This window comes from Myripristis murdjan, chromosome 16 (genome assembly GCF_902150065.1).
Source record: "Myripristis murdjan chromosome 16, fMyrMur1.1, whole genome shotgun sequence".
In the NCBI taxonomy this organism is placed as follows: Eukaryota; Metazoa; Chordata; class Actinopteri; order Holocentriformes; family Holocentridae; genus Myripristis; species Myripristis murdjan.
In genome coordinates this window covers 20,325,152-20,342,973 of record NC_043995.1, presented here as the reverse complement: position 1 = coordinate 20,342,973, position 17,822 = coordinate 20,325,152, and the positions used below count along the sequence as shown (strand labels likewise).

Here is a 17,822-nt window from a genome sequence, read left to right as displayed (position 1 = left end):
TTGGCTAAAAAATTATAAATGACTTGGCTTATAAAAATACCATCCTTTAATATTTTTACAGATTCCGATTACTAAACATGTTTGACTGCTACTGAAAATTCAAAACTCAGAAATCTCACAATAGGCAAAAACTATTACTCACACTTTTCGAAATTACTCCAGTTAGTTAGCAGACCCTGAGGCCGTTTTGTTTGTTCGTTCGTTCGTTCGTTTGTTTATTTGTTTGTTTGTTTGTTTGTTTGTTTCCGTACATTAAGTCATTGTAATTTCATTGTAATTTAATTGCATTTTATTTATTTATTTTACAGTGAAATATATTTTCAGCAGCTTTTCTAATGAAAAATGTATGTGACGTGTTATACTTCATGGACTTGAATTTACTCAAATAAAGCAGCGTGTGGTGGGCAGAAGACTTCATTTCCCAGCAGCCCATGCAAACCTTGATTTAGTTGCCTACGTACATATTCTGCGACAAAGCGCTGAAACACAGCAGACTTGAACCGAGCAGCTAAAAACATCCCCACGTCCAGACTCAAACAGGAGACATAACTCTGGTGTGTTTGTTTGCTCAGCCGGCAGGAGTTTAGACTCTCACGGTAAGCGGCTCTGAATATAAATGAATATAAACACTCAATAACATCAGACACACACATTAGCCCTGACGTCCAGCTAACGTTTGCTAAAGCTAACGAGCTAACCCCATTCAGGCAGACGCTGCTTGTTCAGCCGCAGATACCAAAACTCACCGGTTTCTGACCAAAACTCACCGGTTTCTGATCCAGTCCGTGGTTTAGTCTTCATATTTGGTCCACTGCTGTTGTTATGAAAGATTAGACAAGGCGAGGAGACCCTGAAACTGTGTGTAACTGTGTGTAAACTGTGTGTATTGTAACAACTTTCCTTCTCTTCTGCCTCACTGACACAGGCTCCTGTAGGCTGGTTGTCAATATACTGTCTACTGTGACCCCAAATGTTATTAAGAAAAAAAAAAATGTGTAGCCTACCATTAAAAGAAGTGTAATGAAGGCCCTCTCGCTACACGGTCATCCTAACAAGAAGACTGTGAAATATCTCTCTCTTTTTTAAATTATTAATTTGGTTCTAATTTTAGGTAAATATTACACCCACAAATCTAAATTCAGCAAGAGAAAAATCATTGTTTTCCTCTTCTTGTAAATGATATTAAGGCTTATGCAGAGTCAATGATGGGAAGCATTGAACTTTTCTTTTTTTTTTTTTTTCTTGATACTCTTCCCTAAATTACACTACTCACAAAAAGTTAAGGATATTTGGCTTTTGGGTGAAATTTATGGAAAATATAAAAAGTTCACGCTACAGTGATATTATAGCATGAAAGTAGGGCATTTAAGTAGGAGCATACACTGGTGATTTCCTCATCTCAAACAATTTCATGAAACAAAAGCCAACAACAGTGGTGGATATACCACAACAAAAAATGTCAGTGTCAATAACTTGTCATGTGCCCTTGAGCATCAATTACAGCTTGACAACGACGTCTCATGCTGTTGCAACTTGTGCAAAAAGTACTGACACATTGAACAGTTGGACATGTGCATTCAAAAGTTTACAGAAGGTCACATTAAGTTCACCTGTAAAGGTTATAATGCATTTTAGGTTCATCCTGAAATTTCACCCGAAAGCCGAATATCCCTAACTTTTTGTGAGTAGTGTATACTTGGTGTTGGTATGGTGTAAGTTTACAGGAATCAAGTCTTTGATATTGCGCAGTCTGATATTGTTTCTAAATACATACAAGAAGACACACTGTAAGCCGGTGTAAGTGACTTTATTAGCTGTACTGACCTTGTGTCTTGTTGATCTCACCGTGTGTAAGATGTCTCTGGCGGACGAGCTCCTGGCGGATCTGGAGGAGGCAGGAGACGAGGGGGAGGACGATCTGTATCCAGGGGGGGAGGAGGGGGAGAGTGATGGAGAGGCGGCGGAGGGAAAGACCGAGGGAGGCTTGGAGGACATACCGGAGGAAATGGAGGTGGACTACAGCGGGGCTGAGAGTGTCACATCTATCGCCAAGCTCCGCAACAGCAAACAGGTGAGTTTGTGCCATGTCATAATGCTGATAGTAACGTGTTCACTCCTCCCAGCATAACCTTACGTCGTGTCTGCAGTTTTCAGAGATCATGGACAAAATTGCAGTGCATGTGGGAAAGCAGCGCAAGAACTCCGAAGGTGAGCATGACCCATTTTTACTCCGCTTCACTGGCACTTTGGTTAGATGCACGTTTCCCTCGGTTTATGCAAAAATGCAAATTGTTTAATGCTTAAGACGTTCCAGGTTTATAACATCCCAGTTTATATGCACCAGCAGTCCTGATAAATGTGCTCAGGTTGTGTGTTGTTCTTGTCTCCGCTCAGTGTCTGGCCCGGTGGAGGCTGACCCAGAGTACAGGCTGATCGTGGCGGCCAATAATCTCACGGTAGAGATCGACAATGAACTCAGTGAGTTGCTGTTGCCTTGCTTTGCTCCATCATTTGCATGGATTTAAGTATTTTCCTCACCAGCTTGTTTTGACCTCATTTGCTGCCGTTGTTTCAGATATAATTCACAAGTTTACCCGTGACAAATACTCCAAGAGGTTTCCAGAGCTCGAGTCCCTGGTGCCAAACTCTCTGGATTACATCCGGACGGTGAAGGTGAGTTCAGGCTGTGAGGCTGTGTAAACAAGCGCTGGAGATACTGTTGAATTCACTGGGAAGCAAGTGGGCCTCGTGGTGGTGCAGTTGCCTCAGTGCTGGCTTTGTTTGTGTTTAATAAGCTGCAGTGAAGGGGTCGCTGTGTGTGTGTGTGTGTGTGTGTGTGTGTGTGTGTGTGTGTGTGTGTGTGTGTGTGTGTGTGTGTGTGTGTGTGTGTGTGTGCGTGTGTGCGTGTGCGTGTGTGTGTGCGCGCGCGCGTGTGTGTGTGTGTGTGTGTGTGTGTGTGTGCTGTTTAAATTTTCCACTGATTTCCCTGATGGGGGTCCTGTGATAGTAATGGTCATACTTCCAAACTCAGCACTGAACCCGATCCACCTCCATTGCAGGCCAGGTATTCTAAACCCTCTGAACAGAATTCCCTTTATGTCTTTGAAAAAATAAAAAAAATAAATCACTTCTTTGGCACAACTTTTGGTCAGAGAGTGCAGATTCTTGTCTGAAAACTATATATAAAAATAATAATAAAAAAAAATAACCACACTTAATCTTTTGGCCTGTTAAAAATCAAATGTTAGAGTTAGGGTGAGGGTATTTTATTTTATTTGATCGATAGATTGATTCATTCATTTATTCTCAGACAACACCCTACACTTTACAAATGAAAAATAAAACCTGTCAAAATAAAAGCCCGCCCTTGGGCACAGGGGTTTGAGGGGTTAATTCACTGTGCTGGTGTTTGCTGGGATACAGATGTTCAGTAAACAGCTGGGCTCCACTGAGTGGCTCACCATCCTGGGAAGCTTCCTGGACTCTGTGCTCTTCATTTGCTCTCTCACTTTACTAAATAACACGGAAAAACCTGATCTTTGGGAAGAGATTTCAAGCCTCTGCTCCCATGTAGCTGCCAAAACTGGCACTAATCTTAGGTGTAAATGAGTCAAACAGAGAGAGTGTAAAAACACCTTGTGAAGGGAGCGCATTTGCTTTGTCTGACTTCCTTTTTTATAAGTCAAGGTTTAATAAAATAGAAATCATCGTCTACAATGTCAAAGGACTTTACAGGCCCACAAATTTACAACAGACAAAACAGGAACGACCCCCCCTGACCTAATTCTCATAGCAGGCCAGAAAAAAAAACAGGTGGGATAGGGAAAGGACCACAAAGAGAGGAGACCGCTGCATGGCTGGACAGATGTGCACTAGGTCAAATTACAAACAGTACAGACATATTACAAGAGAAAACTCACCAGCAGGCTGTGGAAACAAAGTTTTTTTCCTGTTGTTTCCTGGCATGTAGTTTCAACACGATGTACTGTGTATGTCTCATATTTAGGAACTGGGCAACAATCTGGACAAGTGCAAGAACAATGAAACTCTGCAGCAGATCCTGACCAATGCCACCATTATGGTCGTCAGTGTCACCGCCTCGACCACACAGGGGTGAGTCAGCAGTCACTGGACAGTCATCTGCCCCGTCCAGGTTACCCTGCCTAATCCAGTTAGCTCTCACATACACAGATTATCATCTACACTGTTGTAGTTGAGGGCGACAGTGACTTCTTATTACAGTTACAACAAAACTCCAGTTAAACCATAGAGTATTGTTTATTGTTTTTTGGTTTTTACACCATCAGTCAGTTCAAGACTGTCCAAGATTATTTCAACCCTCATATAAACAAATTAAAATCATAATTAGAAAAAAGTAAAAAAAAAAAATCAGTGTGCATGTAATTGTTTTTCACTTCATGCATCTGTGTGGCTATGCAGAAAATGTTTCTTCTTTCCAATCATATAATTCTGTTGATTGTAAATTAATTGTTTACAGGGAATGCTGTAAGCTGTATGTTTTCATGGTTTTAGCTCATTGCTCGGCGAGGATGAACTGAAGCGACTGGAAGAGGCGTGTGATATGGCCCTGGAGCTCAACCAATCCAAACACAGGATTTATGAATATGTGGAGTCCAGAATGTCGTTCATCGCTCCGAATCTGTCCATCATTGTCGGGGCGTCAACCGCTGCCAAGATCATGGGTGAGAAAAGATCTGTTCATATTTAAACTCCATATTTAAATTACAGATGTGGATTAGCTGTAGTTAATTAAAGTAAAAATCTAAAAAATGATTTGTAGATGATTGTGGTGACTGCTGTATTATTCCTGTAGTCAGTCCCTGCTTTTCTTAGCATGTCTTCTCTCTGGCTGCAGGTATTGCTGGAGGCCTGACCAACTTGTCCAAGATGCCGGCCTGTAACCTCATGCTGCTGGGAGCCCAGAGGAAAACCCTGTCAGGCTTCAGCAGCACCTCCCTGCTGCCCCACACCGGCTTCATCTATCACTGTGACGTGGTGCAGTCCCTGCCCCCTGTCAGTACACACACGTCCACACTAACCATGGATTAAGTGTTCACATTCAGTGAGAACATTAAACATGATTCAGCACTATTCACTATGTATGTCTTTGCATTTAACGCAGTAACCGCTGTCTGTCCTGTTCTGCTGTAGGATCTAAGGAGGAAGGCGGCTCGTTTGGTAGCTGCAAAGTGCACCCTGGCTGCCCGAGTCGACAGCTTCCACGAGAGCTCAGATGGCAAGGTGAGGGTTAAAAAGAATTAGATATACATCCACATTGAATTTATCATCAATTGGGCCCAGGGCTTGGCAATATATCAGTATTATAATATTCTAAATTGTAATGTAGCGTTGTCTTTTCCTGGTTTAGAGAGGGCATGACAGTGAAAGGATACAGTTTTCTGTCATTTGCTTCTATCTGCTTGGTTATCATATCCTTCACGTCCTTAGGCCTTTTACTGCCTATCATCACAGTATCGATATGGAGGTACAATTAATCATGGCCAATTGTTATAATAATGCTTTTGCAGACCAAAAGTGCAGTATAATTAGTTTCTTCTTCAGAAGGCTTGTCATATCAACATGATAAAACTATCATTACTGGTAGTTGTCATTCTGACATGAACCATCATCTGCACAGGTTGGCTATGATCTAAAGGAGGAGATAGAGAGGAAGTTTGATAAATGGCAGGAGCCTCCGCCAGTGAAGCAGGTCAAACCACTGCCAGCCCCGCTGGATGGACAGAGGAAGAAGAGAGGTGGAAGGAGGTAGAGAACCTGCTGAACAGGCCACACATATAAAGAAAGCCGTTTGCTATAAAGATGTTTGTAGCATTAACAGACTGAACCTTACTGACCTCTCTTCCTGAAGGTATCGCAAGATGAAGGAGCGCCTCGGGCTGACTGAGATCAGGAAACACGCCAACAGAATGACCTTTGCAGAGGTCAGTGCAGCCTCTCTATCAGAGTCACTTTTATGTCTCCCTCATCACTCTCTCAGCGACACAAAGGAAAAAGAATACCCACAAATTAAATCTTGCTGCCAGGAAGCTTTACTTAATGTCAACCCTGTGTAGCTTTGAGTCAGGCGGTACATATAATACTATTTTCTAAGTAAAACCCATATTGTTAAGTCAAACTTGTATTTGGATAATAGATTTCTTATGCAAGGAAATGTGCTTTGTAAGAGCTCTCTGAATTAGCTGTAGGCACCCCACAAATTTAGCAGAAGATTTAAAAAGAGGGCATGGCAGCGGTCTAATCTAATGAAACCATGCACACATTTTTTCCTAGAACCAACTGTGGCAGAAAACCTCTGCCTTTTGAAATGTTTACCACAGCTAGAAAGCAGCTCTAGCGATGTGTTTCGGATGACCTTGAATGTTTAGACCAGCGTCCATCGTCGCATCACATTTTCTGAGGGGGCACTGCACTTCAGAGACAGGGAATTTAAGTAAACAGATCTCCTGTTACTGTATCATCGCATGTAATAGAAGTACCTCAGCATTGTTTTTATGTTTATGTTAATGTCAGCAAGGTAACAGCTCAAGTTTCCAGGCAACAAAAGGCTGGTGTGAAGCAGTGCACAGGTAAAGCTTCCTAGGAGGAAGATTATGAGTGGGTATCCCTGCTTCTTCATTCAGCACTGACTCTTAATTTTGTACACCCCATCCTGAGAAGTTTATTTGGGATGTGCAAACACCGTTTTACATCCTTGATTACAGAGCTGTACCCAACTCATGATTTCCAGAGTCAGCATTGCAACACGACAAGCACTGTCCTGCGCTATTTTGTAGTTAATTAATCCAATTAATTGCACACCTACCAGATCTAAAAGGGAATAAAAACTTGGTATTTTTCCATTCCCTTTTGCAATATATTCCCAGTGCACTTTTAATAGCTTGTGTCTTGTTTTATTGTCACATTTCAGTGCCCAATAACTCCAAAAAATCATGATTGATGATTTCACTCGTCGACTTTTAGGGGGCAGCCCTAGATGACAGTTGTATTCTGAGCAGAAGAGATATGAGCAGGGAGACTGTTTCAGACACAAATCGTAAGTTTTGCTGTGGTGTTGCAGATTGAAGACGATGCGTATCAGGAGGATTTGGGCTTCAGTCTGGGCCAGCTGGGGAAGAGCGGCAGCGGCCGAGTCAGGCAGGCCCAGGTCAACGAGGCCACCAAGGCCAGGATCTCAAAGTCCCTCCAGGTAAACACACGTTGGGCTCATTTTGACTCCACCAGTGGCAGCCATTGTATTGATTTTCTAAAATATTTCAACTTTTCCCTTTTGTTAATATTTTCCTCTCACAACAGAGGACGTTACAGAAGCAGAGCATGACGTATGGAGGAAAGTCCACAGTCAGAGACCGATCCTCAGGAACCAGTTCCAGTGTCGCTTTCACTCCTCTCCAGGTACAAAAAAAAACATTTATTACAGGTGAAATATCCTCTGGATGGCTGTCAGGTTCATAGTTGGTAAGAACTGTTTTTCTCCTCTGCAGGGGTTGGAGATTGTGAACCCGCAGGCTGCAGAGAAGAAGGTGGCTGAAGCAAACCAGAAATACTTCTCTAATATGGCAGAATTCCTCAAGGTCAAGAAGGAGGGGAAGATGTGATGACACACACACACACACACACACACACACACACACTTTCACACAGACAGTTGCAGCTGCTCCTGCATCATATTGAGCTGCACTGAGAATTGCACTCAGCGTTGCTAAGTGATGATATATTTTTCATGATTGTATGTTTCTTTAAGGCATTGTGATATTGCTGTATTTTAAGTTTTTACTTTTTGATTTATGATTTTGGTTCCATTTTAATAAAAGAAAATGCTGATATTCTATGTAGAGTCTTGACGTCGTTATTATACAGGATAGAAAATATAATGGTCAGTATAGAAGTTGTAACTGATCTTAAAGGCCAGTGATTTTAAGGATTTTAAAAAAGGTTTACCCAAGAATGACATCACACCACAAATACTGTCTTGTAATTTCTGAAAAGTATTTATTGAAATTTTACAATCCTGTTCATAACCCCATATTATGACATCTCCCATGCAGAACCTTGACAGTATGAGAAAAATTGTAAATATTTATCTTGAAATTCACATTTTTGCAATTTTCTATCTGACCTTCCCTTTCTTAAAAGCCCCAAAAATAGAATCTATAAAAGGCAAATCTCTCATAACTTTGCTGTATTTTCCTTTTTCACATATTCTACCCCCCAAACCCTCCCAAAAGACAACTGCAAACTCGTCGAACTGAATTTACACACACAAAATTTGAGCCCTGCAGTGCAGATCTGATATTTTCATGGATGCCTAAACAGGGAAAAATCATGTAGTTCACTAACAGTTTCTCCCCAGTTAAACAGCCAGGAAAAGATAAGGTCTGTTCCACAAATGATGAAAAACCAGCCGATTTGTGCCGGTGTTTATCTAGCTGTGTTTCCTTAGGGTAGCACATGAACATTCACTGCAGAGACTTTGCATTTCTCTTAAGTTCACCCAGCCTACAGGTTAAATCCACCACCAGGTTTTTCAGAGATCAGTGCATGCGTTTTACTCTACATGTAAACAGAGTTTATCAGTGCACATTCACTGTTTCACTGTATAGGGTTTTCACTTGAAATATCAGGTGGTAAATTGAACATGGTGGAATTAAGTTAGGATGAGGTAACACCAAAAGAATAGAGCACAAACAATTAACTAGGAGTGGGAAGCTCAGGTTTCTGAGCTTCCCACTCAGACTCTGGTTTCTTCTATCTAATGCCAGTTGTGTATTTTGCCATTACAATTAGGAGGTGATTTGGTTGTTAAATGAATTTGGGCACAGGTGCATTCACTATGTTGAGCATGGCCTTTGCATTGGGGATGATAAGAGAATTCGTCAATAGTTTAAGAACCATAAACATGATGTAATTAAATTCTCAAACCCTATTTTTAAGATTTATTTTACAAGTTTATTCATTTCTCACAAACATGAATGCCCCATAACGATGCATTTTCTGACAGGTAAACTTAAAAACATTTTATTTGTAAAGAGAGGGAGTCAGAGACCAGTTCAATTGCATAGCAATTTAATCCATGTCCAATAAGGACTCTTTCCCTGTCACAGGGAGAGGCCCTGTGGTCATTCTCAATCAGTGTTTAATCGACCAAGACAATATCAATAAAACTATTGATAATCGCTCACTATCTCTAATAGTGACCATATTCAACAGGCATCATAGGGTGTTAAAAGAAGCCATTCCTACACACCATGACTAAATGTCCACTGTACTTCCCCCACTTCTAAACCACCAAATTACAGTAAATACAAGATGGGCAATTTACTTAACAATCAAATCCAATGTTTGTTTTGTGTCAAGTCAAAGGCTTCCAGGCTCATGTTGGGTAGGTGGTACAGAGAATCTTGTTGAAACGGAAAAATAAAACAAAACATGAGAAACATGCATGGGGTAGGCTTTCCTAATGCCACATACTGAGTGTGCACACAGACAGGCACAAATGCAGATCTCTAATGATACCCTCTCACCCCGTGCAGTGCACCGCTTTTGATCAGGCCCATGGGGTATTTGTGTCAAAAGTTATGCGCTACACAAGGAGCAGGGCTTCATGTGAGATGCAGCCTATACAGACACCAGTCTCCATTATAGGAGAGGGCTTCTACTACACATCACAATCTCTATCCACAGTATGGAGTTCAGTCTCGGAATGTCAACAGCAGCACATTTTCTCTCTCTCTCTCTCTCTGTCCTTCCGCGTCCCGTCTGTCCGTCACTGCAGGTCTCGGTCTTCAAGGTACCTATACTCAAAGGTGAACCCTTCCTTTTTTCTCTGGCCCCATTTCTCATAGTCAAAGTAAATGTAAGTGCCCTGGAGGAACAACAGAGCAGGAGGAACAATCATATTAATAAATCTGTTAAATCCAATCTGTCATTTAACTCAAGGCAACATGTTGATGGGAGGGGGGGGGACAAAAACCGTGAGACAGGCCCGCAAACTAGTTTCTACTGAGGTGCAAATGTGAAAATGGAAATGAACTGTAGTGTGGCTGCACCTGTTCAAATTCATCAGTGATAGTCTTGGGTTCCTCGTGCCTCTGGAACCACATCATGTACTTGGTGTGAAACCTCCACGATTGTTTCTTCAGAGCCTTGGCAGACAGATACTGAGCCTTGGTGCCCTGAAAGCAGAGGAGAGGAAATGTGTTCTTGAGAGGAAAGTTCCACAGGGAATGAACATGAACAGAGTGAGTGAGTGTGTGTGTGTGTGTGTGTGTGTGTGTGTTACCTCTAGGTAGTAGAAGATGAAAAAGAGAGTTTCTGTTGACAGTCTCTGGTAAAACTCTATGGAGTCAGAGTGGTGAGGTGGCATCTGGTGATGGAAGGGCAAGGTGGGGCATGGATTCCTCATCAGGTATTGCCTGTAAGCCAGAGGCAAACAAATCAGTTGCAGGAATTCATAAAAAAAAAACCCCACAAAAGATGAGAGGTGTCATCAGCTGTCCCTTTACCTGATCCTCTCAGAGTCAGAGGGGTGTGGCATGTGTGTCCATGCTGACTCCTGCATGGCCTGCTGGTACAGCTGGTCTTTGGGGAGAGGTGTGGGACCCAGCGGGCACACCCCGAGCGAGGGGGGTATGCTGACTTCCGACAGGGACGGCTGGGGGGCTGCAGGGGTGCCAGGAGCAGCAGATGAACCAGAGAAAATATCTACAGCCCGAAGAAAGAAAGAAAAAAAAAAAAGAAGGAAGAGGGATAGGATCAGCTTGAGAGATGAGGATCGGTCTGGTTTACTCATCGCCTAGAAGCACGCTTCAATTCCAACTCTGGCTGCACCTCATTCTCTTCCTGCCTTGCCACCGGAGGCTGTTTTCTCACTGGCTTGGACTACTTTTCCCAGCACTTTCGTATTATGCGTAAACATTTTAGTGACAGCAATATTTGTTACCTATGTGCGTTGTTTTGACCCGTGACCTGCCTTACTATTAGCTATTCAATCAATTCCAACATATTCTGCTGATGCACTTGGTTTAGAGTTACAATGACAGCTCAATATTTAAAAATCAATGGGAGTATAATGTAACATCTCTTGCTCATTCCTCAGCAACTAGTCAGAGGAGATGTGCAGGCTGATGACTCTGACCTCTGTCTGTTAGGTGCAGGTTGGGAATCTCTCCATCCAGGCCAGATCCCAGTGCCGCCCTCTCAGCCATCGCCTTCAGAGAACTAAGAGGCTCGGGAGCCTGGGGAAGGAACAAGACAGGAGGAAAAACGGGACGGAGGGGGTGAAAACTTAAGTACAATTATTTTACAGAGAAATGCAACCCAAGATTACACTCATTGAAGACACAGAGAAAGCAATGTAGATCATTACGAAGGGGAAAACAGGGCAATAAATGAACTGTAAAACAAAAACAAAACAAAAAAAAAAAACATTTGCTGTATGTTCTGAAATTTTACCTCCTGCTTACTGTTACAACCAACCCCCTCCTCCACTGGGAATACACCCAGTATTGACAGTAATTACAAACTATAAGGCATTCAAAGGAGACTGCATTTGCCATTTCAGCTAATATTTTTGTTTAAAATGGCTTTGTAGTCTCCTTTGAACTTTAGACCTGTAGCATTATTACAACATTAAAAACAGGGTTAGGAGTGGAGACGTTCTGAAAATTAAATAACTAACAAGTAGCTGTTAGCCCTCCTTTCTGCAGTACAGGAGCAGATGATCATGCTCTTGGTCAAAATTATTCTACGTAGTATCAGGTTTGAAGATTTCATTCCACAATCGTCTCTCAGTCTCAACCAGAAGTCTAATCTGCCTCTAAACCTTTGCATACAGGAGGATAGAGGAGCTGGTGCTAAAACCTATAATTTGGCAGATAGCAATTAGAATCAATTCCTCTTCAGATTATTGACTGGCCGTAAGAAAGACAGGGCTACTCTTGAACGTGGAGGCTGTATGTAAGCGGACCTGCCCTGATCTAGTCATGCTCTGGCCTCACCTTGAGGGCCTCCGAGGCCTGTGTGTAGGAGTGGGGCCCATTGAGGAGACTCCCTCCTCCAGGTGTGCTGTCTGAGAACGAGGGGGACGGAGAGCTGGGAGGCAGGGTGATGGAACTGATCAAGCTGGGGCCGTTGTCCATCCTGTGGCAGAGAGAGACAAAGAGTAAGAATCACCACATGCACAGTGAGAACACACACAGGGTGATGAGTGTGTTGCAACTTCAGCGAAAGAGGAAAAACAAAAAACTCACGGCTGACTGGCTGAGGAAGTGAGAGACGAGGGCTGGCTGCTTTGTGATTGGCTAGGTGTGCTTAGGACTGACTCTGTCGAACTCTCTGCCACTACGGCACTGTAACCTGACAGAAGGTGAAGGAAACATTAGAAAATGACGTCACCAACTTTTACAAAGAAACCGACAAATAGAGAAGGTAGTCACAGGGATGAGCAGAACAGGTTGACGTACTTGTGCTTCCATTTTGCTTCAGTCCACTCGGTGGTCTGGCAGGAGCTGCATTCACCCCCACTCCTCCAACCACTCCGACATTCCCTCCATTGCCTCCCATCATGCCTACTACCCCTCCAGGGGCAGCGCTGACTGGGCTGGGGGGCACCTGAGAGGCACCAGGGGCTACACTTTGCCCAGGGACCAGACCCAGGATACTCCCACTTAGAGAGCTGTGGGCCGGGCTGGAGCCTAGCAAACCAAGCCCCGTCCCAGCCCCATTGGTGGTGACTCCACTGGAGCCAGAGGTGGGGATGGAGGTGCTGCTCTCCACCGAAACACTTGATTGGGCGGTGCTGCTCAAACCCAACCCTCCTGATGCTGCTGCCTGAGCGTAAGGGGCAGGAGTGGACCCCGAAATGAGCCCTGCCATAGTGTTTAAAGGGGTGGGCATGCCACTCAGGCCTAAACCAGGCATTTGGTTGGCACTGCTGGTCCCCGTCATGCCACCTTTGCTCAAACCCAGTCCCAACCCGAGTCCCAAACTGGAGGCTGGGGTGGGCCCAGAAGAGGCCTGGGGTTGGGAGATGGGAGCCACCGAACTGGGTGTGCTGGAGGTGGGGAGGGAGGGGGCAGTGGAGGCTGGCAGGAGGGGATGGCTGGGGGGGCTGGGGGTGTTGTTTGAGGGGACAGAGGGTTTTGTTTGTGGTATCTGCTGCTGCTGTGTTTGGTTTGGTGGCTGGGATTGTTGCTGCTGCTGTGGAGGCTGATGTTGATGTTGCTGCACCGCGCTGCTGAAACTTCCTATGAGGCTGTTGCTCGTTGGAACTGCGGGAATGCCGCCGACAACACTTGCCATGGACACGAGTGAGGAGGACGAGGATGAGCCGGAGGTGGTCGAGGAAGAGAAGGAGGATAACAATGATGGGGTGCCGTTCTTCACAGGTGACTGAAAATGACAAGGCATCAGACAAGAGCATTTCAGAAAAAAACTGCCCAAAGGGCAACTACAGAGGCACAATTTCTATGAGAAGCTAAGTTTAATTAAAGTGAACTACGGAGGCCCATAAACGTAGGAGATGGCACAACTACATCAGTAGTCTCCAACCTTGGTCCCACAGAGAAAAAACATGACCTTGTTAATTTCAAGTGCCTGAGAGGAATTAGAGCCCCTCAGTCACCGTGACCCTCCAGGACCAAGGGTGAAGAGCGCTGCACTAAACTGTTCATCTACTGACACAGCACAGATTAGAGCCTCTCACCTGACTAACTTCACTGTCTGTCGACCGTCCCCTTTTCTTATCGTCCTCTGAGTTCTCCTATAGGAGGAGATATCTTGATATGACAATCCACTTTTGAAATGTTGATTCAGCAAACTAACCAGTGGATTATTAAACAATGGGACTTGTATAAAGGTTAACTAAACGCAAACTTAAGGGAGGGATATGTGGAAAATTATGTCAGAATTAACTTTTTGGATGCAGTATCCCAACTACAACTTAACACCCCAACTACAGTGCTTAATGATATGAAGAACAGGTGAGAATTAAATGAACTCACAGCAGTGCAAGTGGCTGGGGATGGAGGGATGGGTGAAGAAGAGGTGGTGGAAGTGGGAGTGCTGCTGGATTGGAGAAACATCTCATCTTCCATGTTGCCTTGACCTGACGGCGAAGTTGCAACTAGTGCTGCAGCTGCAGGAGAGAGAGACAGAACAGAAAGAAGTGTTGAGCTCAGATGCCGATGTTAATAACTTGATGTTGAATTTCAAAACCTCTCTGCTGTCCAGTACCACAATCCATATGAGTATCCTCACTACACTCAGACAGGGCTTCATGTTCTACTCACGGATGTCTTCCAGATCTAAGTCATCATACAGAAACTCATTCTCCTCAAAGTCCGGATCTTGGGAGGAGTCAATGTAATACTCCACGTCATCCTTGATCTTCTGGATGGAATCCACTTGCACAGAGTCATTGTCCAGCATTCGCAAAATGGTCTCCAACATGCGAATGTGGAATCTATGCCTCTCTATCAAACGTTTGAGTTCATCGATACGGTCTTGCTTCTGTAGGGGAGAGAGGAGGCAAACACATTGTTTGTCACAAATATTTCAGCAAAAAATCTGACAAGAAAACGCTGGGTTTACCAAATTTTTTGAGTATGAAAAACGAGAGAAGGGACACTCACCTCTTTATCACCCTTCTTCTTTCTTGTCTGAACTGAGAGAGACTCCACCTCACTTTCAAACTGGTCCACCTGCATATTTAGAGTGTCTATCGTATTCTAGGGGGTAAGGAAAGAGGTCAGGAGAAAGAATGTGAATGAGAAGGTTTTTCTCAAAGACCCTTAAGATCCACCTCCTCTCTATAGGGACAGTCAGATACAGATGAGTGGGGGTTTGTGCTGCCAAATCAGATCAAAATCTCGTCTTAAAACCCAACTTTATGAAACTGATGTCTTTCATAATGCAGATTTTAAATTTTTTGTTTTGATTCATTTAAAGCACATTTCCTGAATGGATTCATTTCTCTTTTCTTTATGTAAAGCACTTTGTATAGTGTTCCTAAACTTAAAAGTTTATAACAATTATTTTAATTGTAATTATTAATGGCATCGCCATCTAAAAAATTACATTTTTAACCGATTCTGTCCTACTCAAGCATACACATTGTAGTGTCTCATCCCAATTTCGGGATGAAAATATGCAATTAACAGGGTGCCTATAGATACCAGCTTCCTTACCACATGCCAATGTTTGTTTCTTTTTTCAAATATTGTTTCACTGTTATGTCCAAACAGGCACATCAGGCACATTAGTAAATAACCACCCGCAAGCACCAGCCAGCACAATAGCTCCCAATTGGACGATTTATAAATATAACTCTCAACTTCTTAAAATGCTCAGAGCACTCTCTGGAGGAGGTGCAGCTAGGAGTCTTTAAGTCCAGCTGTAGGCTGTGAAAATAATCTCTTCATCAGATCATAATCACCACAGCTTTTTAATTTTCATTTTAGCCAAAGGGTTTATGTGCATACAAATATGACTGACTGACTAATTTCCTCTTACTTATTACCACTGCCTTCAGACCCAGTTCATAAATTCCTGCGTGTTTTTAATCGTGCTCCAGTGAACAGTTGGCTCATTTAAAACCCAAGTATCAGACTGTGTTTACATATGCACTCAACAAGAACAGAGCTGGATGATTATAAACATGCATTTACCACTGAAATTCTACATTTTGATTACTAAGTTTTATCTTATCAATTCAATTTAGTCTTAGTTTAGCCTTTGTGCATAAAAGAAAACAATTAAGAGAAGAGCATCAAGGACTGTTGCACCAAAATGCACAACAGGTCTACATAGTAATGGGTATATTACTGTTAGCCACTGTCCCGTTTCCTCCTTTTCCCTCTGAGCTGGATCCACTTTCTGGGCCAGCCCTAGGCCTTCTTTAGAGTAGGCTTTTGTTTTTGTTTCTCGCTCCACCACCTTAAACCGCTCCATTTGCTGAAAGGATTCAAGTCACAAAATGCTTGATTAGTGCTTTGATTTCTGTACGTGCTGTGAGTTTGTCTTCATTTTTACACAGAAACAACCAAAGAAAAAAAAGAGTAAATGATGTACAGCCATACCGTCTCTATAAGTTTGCGGTTCTCCACTAGCTGCCTTTTGTCTTTGATCTCGTTTGAGGCCACCCATGTCTTTATCTGATCTCTCAGTCGCTGGATAGGGCACAGAGGATGAAAACATTGATGCAAATTGCAAATACATACACTTACATTCAGTAGTCCAGCAAGAGAAGCATGTCAAAGGAATGATGTTTCACACTCATCGGTCTTACTTGTAGTTTTTTAATCTCTTTTTTGAGGTCCGCCTCATATTTTTCCTTCTGGTTTGCATTGGCTGCATTGTGAAGCTGTAATGCAAGCAAATAAATCACATGCTGCTGTTCTCTCACCAAGTCTTTTTTTTTTTTTTTTTTTTGTAAAAATGCAGTGTAAAACAAAAGCAGGCTGCAAAAGCTCTCTCACCTTTTGCCAAATATCTTCAAATTGTTCTACACCTTCGGCTACTTTTTTCAAACATCTGTCGATCTCACCTACAGAGATGAAAGAGAGGCTATGTGTGGATCCATCCTCCTCAAAGTCATCTAAGTGTCTTTACAAAGTCATGATGCCAGATACAAACACTCAGACAAAATGAGTTTCTGTCCGAGGAGCAGATGCGAGGTCGGGCAGCATGATGCATCCCATGCAACATCATTTCAAACAGGCACAGCGAGACTCCTCTTACCTTGAAGTTTTCTCTTGTCAGCCATGGCTTTGACTACGACACTGTCCACATTCCGTCTGTCACGATGTTAGCTGAGGAGAGCAGAGCAAACTTTGTTCAGTGCACAGGACAGGCAGCCACAAATCGCCCCTCGACACCGACCTGTGCTCCGGCAGGATGGAGCTGACGTGAACGTTAGCTGGCTGGCCACTGGCACATATAACGTTATCTCACCCGGATCAAAGTCACTTCCACAATTGCAACCAGAACCAACGACTAACAGTTCGCTTCACCGTCTAACATCATATCATCGATAATCACAATGATCCAGTTAACATTAACGCGTTACCGACCTGCCTGGCATGCTTGTCAGCTAATATTAGCAACCTAGCCGACTAACGTTACTGAGCCAGTGCTAGCCAGCTGCTTAGCTCCTCCACTTCGCTCGACAACTAGCTGGCCTATTTCACAGCAATTATCCAAAACCATAATGGTGGATGTATTTCGTATTCATGCATTGATATTATGGGGCGCAGAATTGCCTTTATATGGTGGCTGTTGCGTTGTGAAAGGTACAATACATCAGAATCGTCTCTAATCGTACACCTACCAGCTAATATGGCTAACTGTCTAGCTAATGTATAAAATGCTAGCTAGCAGCTTAGCTAGCCAGCTAGCCAAATTTAGGAAAAAGGGAAATTGGGTCAACCCGACCATCTAGATTCATACTTGTTTTCGACATTTACCTAGGGTCTGGGCTTTCGTTTGTCTTTTTTCAATTACAGCCAAAACTAACTCCAGAAAGTCTTCTTTACTTCCAAATTTTGTTTTCTTTTCGACAATCTCGCTGTATTCTAGCTAAAGATGGACGGTAGCTAAATCCCACCTCCAAGTTTGGATCCCGCCCTAAATCTAATCTTCAGCCTCTGATTGGTCAGATTTCACTACGCTCGCACGGAAACATCCGCTGGAATGACGCGCGGCTATTGGTCCAGCGGTCTGATGAATTATGATTGACAGGCAACAAAAGTAGACCAGCAAAAAAAAAAAAAAAAGAAGAAAAA

The 17,822-nt window shown here is 43.2% G+C and overlaps 2 protein-coding genes across 3 annotated transcripts; one reads left to right on the top strand and one right to left on the bottom strand.

Annotated features, from left to right (window-relative positions):
* Window positions 1-439: 439 nt before the first annotated feature.
* On the top strand, window positions 440-7,870 carry prpf31 (PRP31 pre-mRNA processing factor 31 homolog (yeast)). Its single transcript, XM_030073220.1, has 14 exons — window positions 440-596; window positions 1,856-2,071; window positions 2,148-2,208; window positions 2,395-2,478; window positions 2,576-2,673; window positions 4,007-4,113; window positions 4,534-4,703; window positions 4,877-5,034; window positions 5,173-5,262; window positions 5,660-5,787; window positions 5,891-5,963; window positions 7,100-7,228; window positions 7,336-7,434; window positions 7,524-7,870. Exons 2-14 carry the CDS (start codon window positions 1,856-1,858, stop codon window positions 7,635-7,637), a joined length of 1,527 nt encoding a protein of 508 aa, XP_029929080.1. The 5' UTR covers window positions 440-596; the 3' UTR covers window positions 7,638-7,870.
* Window positions 7,871-9,088: 1,218 nt separating this feature from the next.
* cnot3a (CCR4-NOT transcription complex, subunit 3a) lies at window positions 9,089-17,653 on the bottom strand. Of its 2 annotated transcripts, XM_030072023.1 has the most exons (18): window positions 17,505-17,653; window positions 16,780-16,850; window positions 16,518-16,585; window positions 16,328-16,402; window positions 16,119-16,208; window positions 15,865-15,993; window positions 14,673-14,768; window positions 14,331-14,550; window positions 14,043-14,176; window positions 13,745-13,801; window positions 12,504-13,431; window positions 12,291-12,396; window positions 12,039-12,180; window positions 11,177-11,276; window positions 10,545-10,743; window positions 10,322-10,454; window positions 10,089-10,214; window positions 9,089-9,904 (listed from the first exon to the last, which is right to left on the bottom strand). In XM_030072023.1, exons 2-18 carry the CDS (start codon window positions 16,802-16,804, stop codon window positions 9,806-9,808), a joined length of 2,727 nt encoding a protein of 908 aa, XP_029927883.1. In that variant the 5' UTR covers window positions 16,805-16,850; window positions 17,505-17,653; the 3' UTR covers window positions 9,089-9,805. The 2 variants fall into 2 exon arrangements, with proteins under 2 accessions (XP_029927883.1, XP_029927884.1); XM_030072024.1 differs by lacking the exon at window positions 13,745-13,801.
* Window positions 17,654-17,822: the final 169 nt, after the last annotated feature.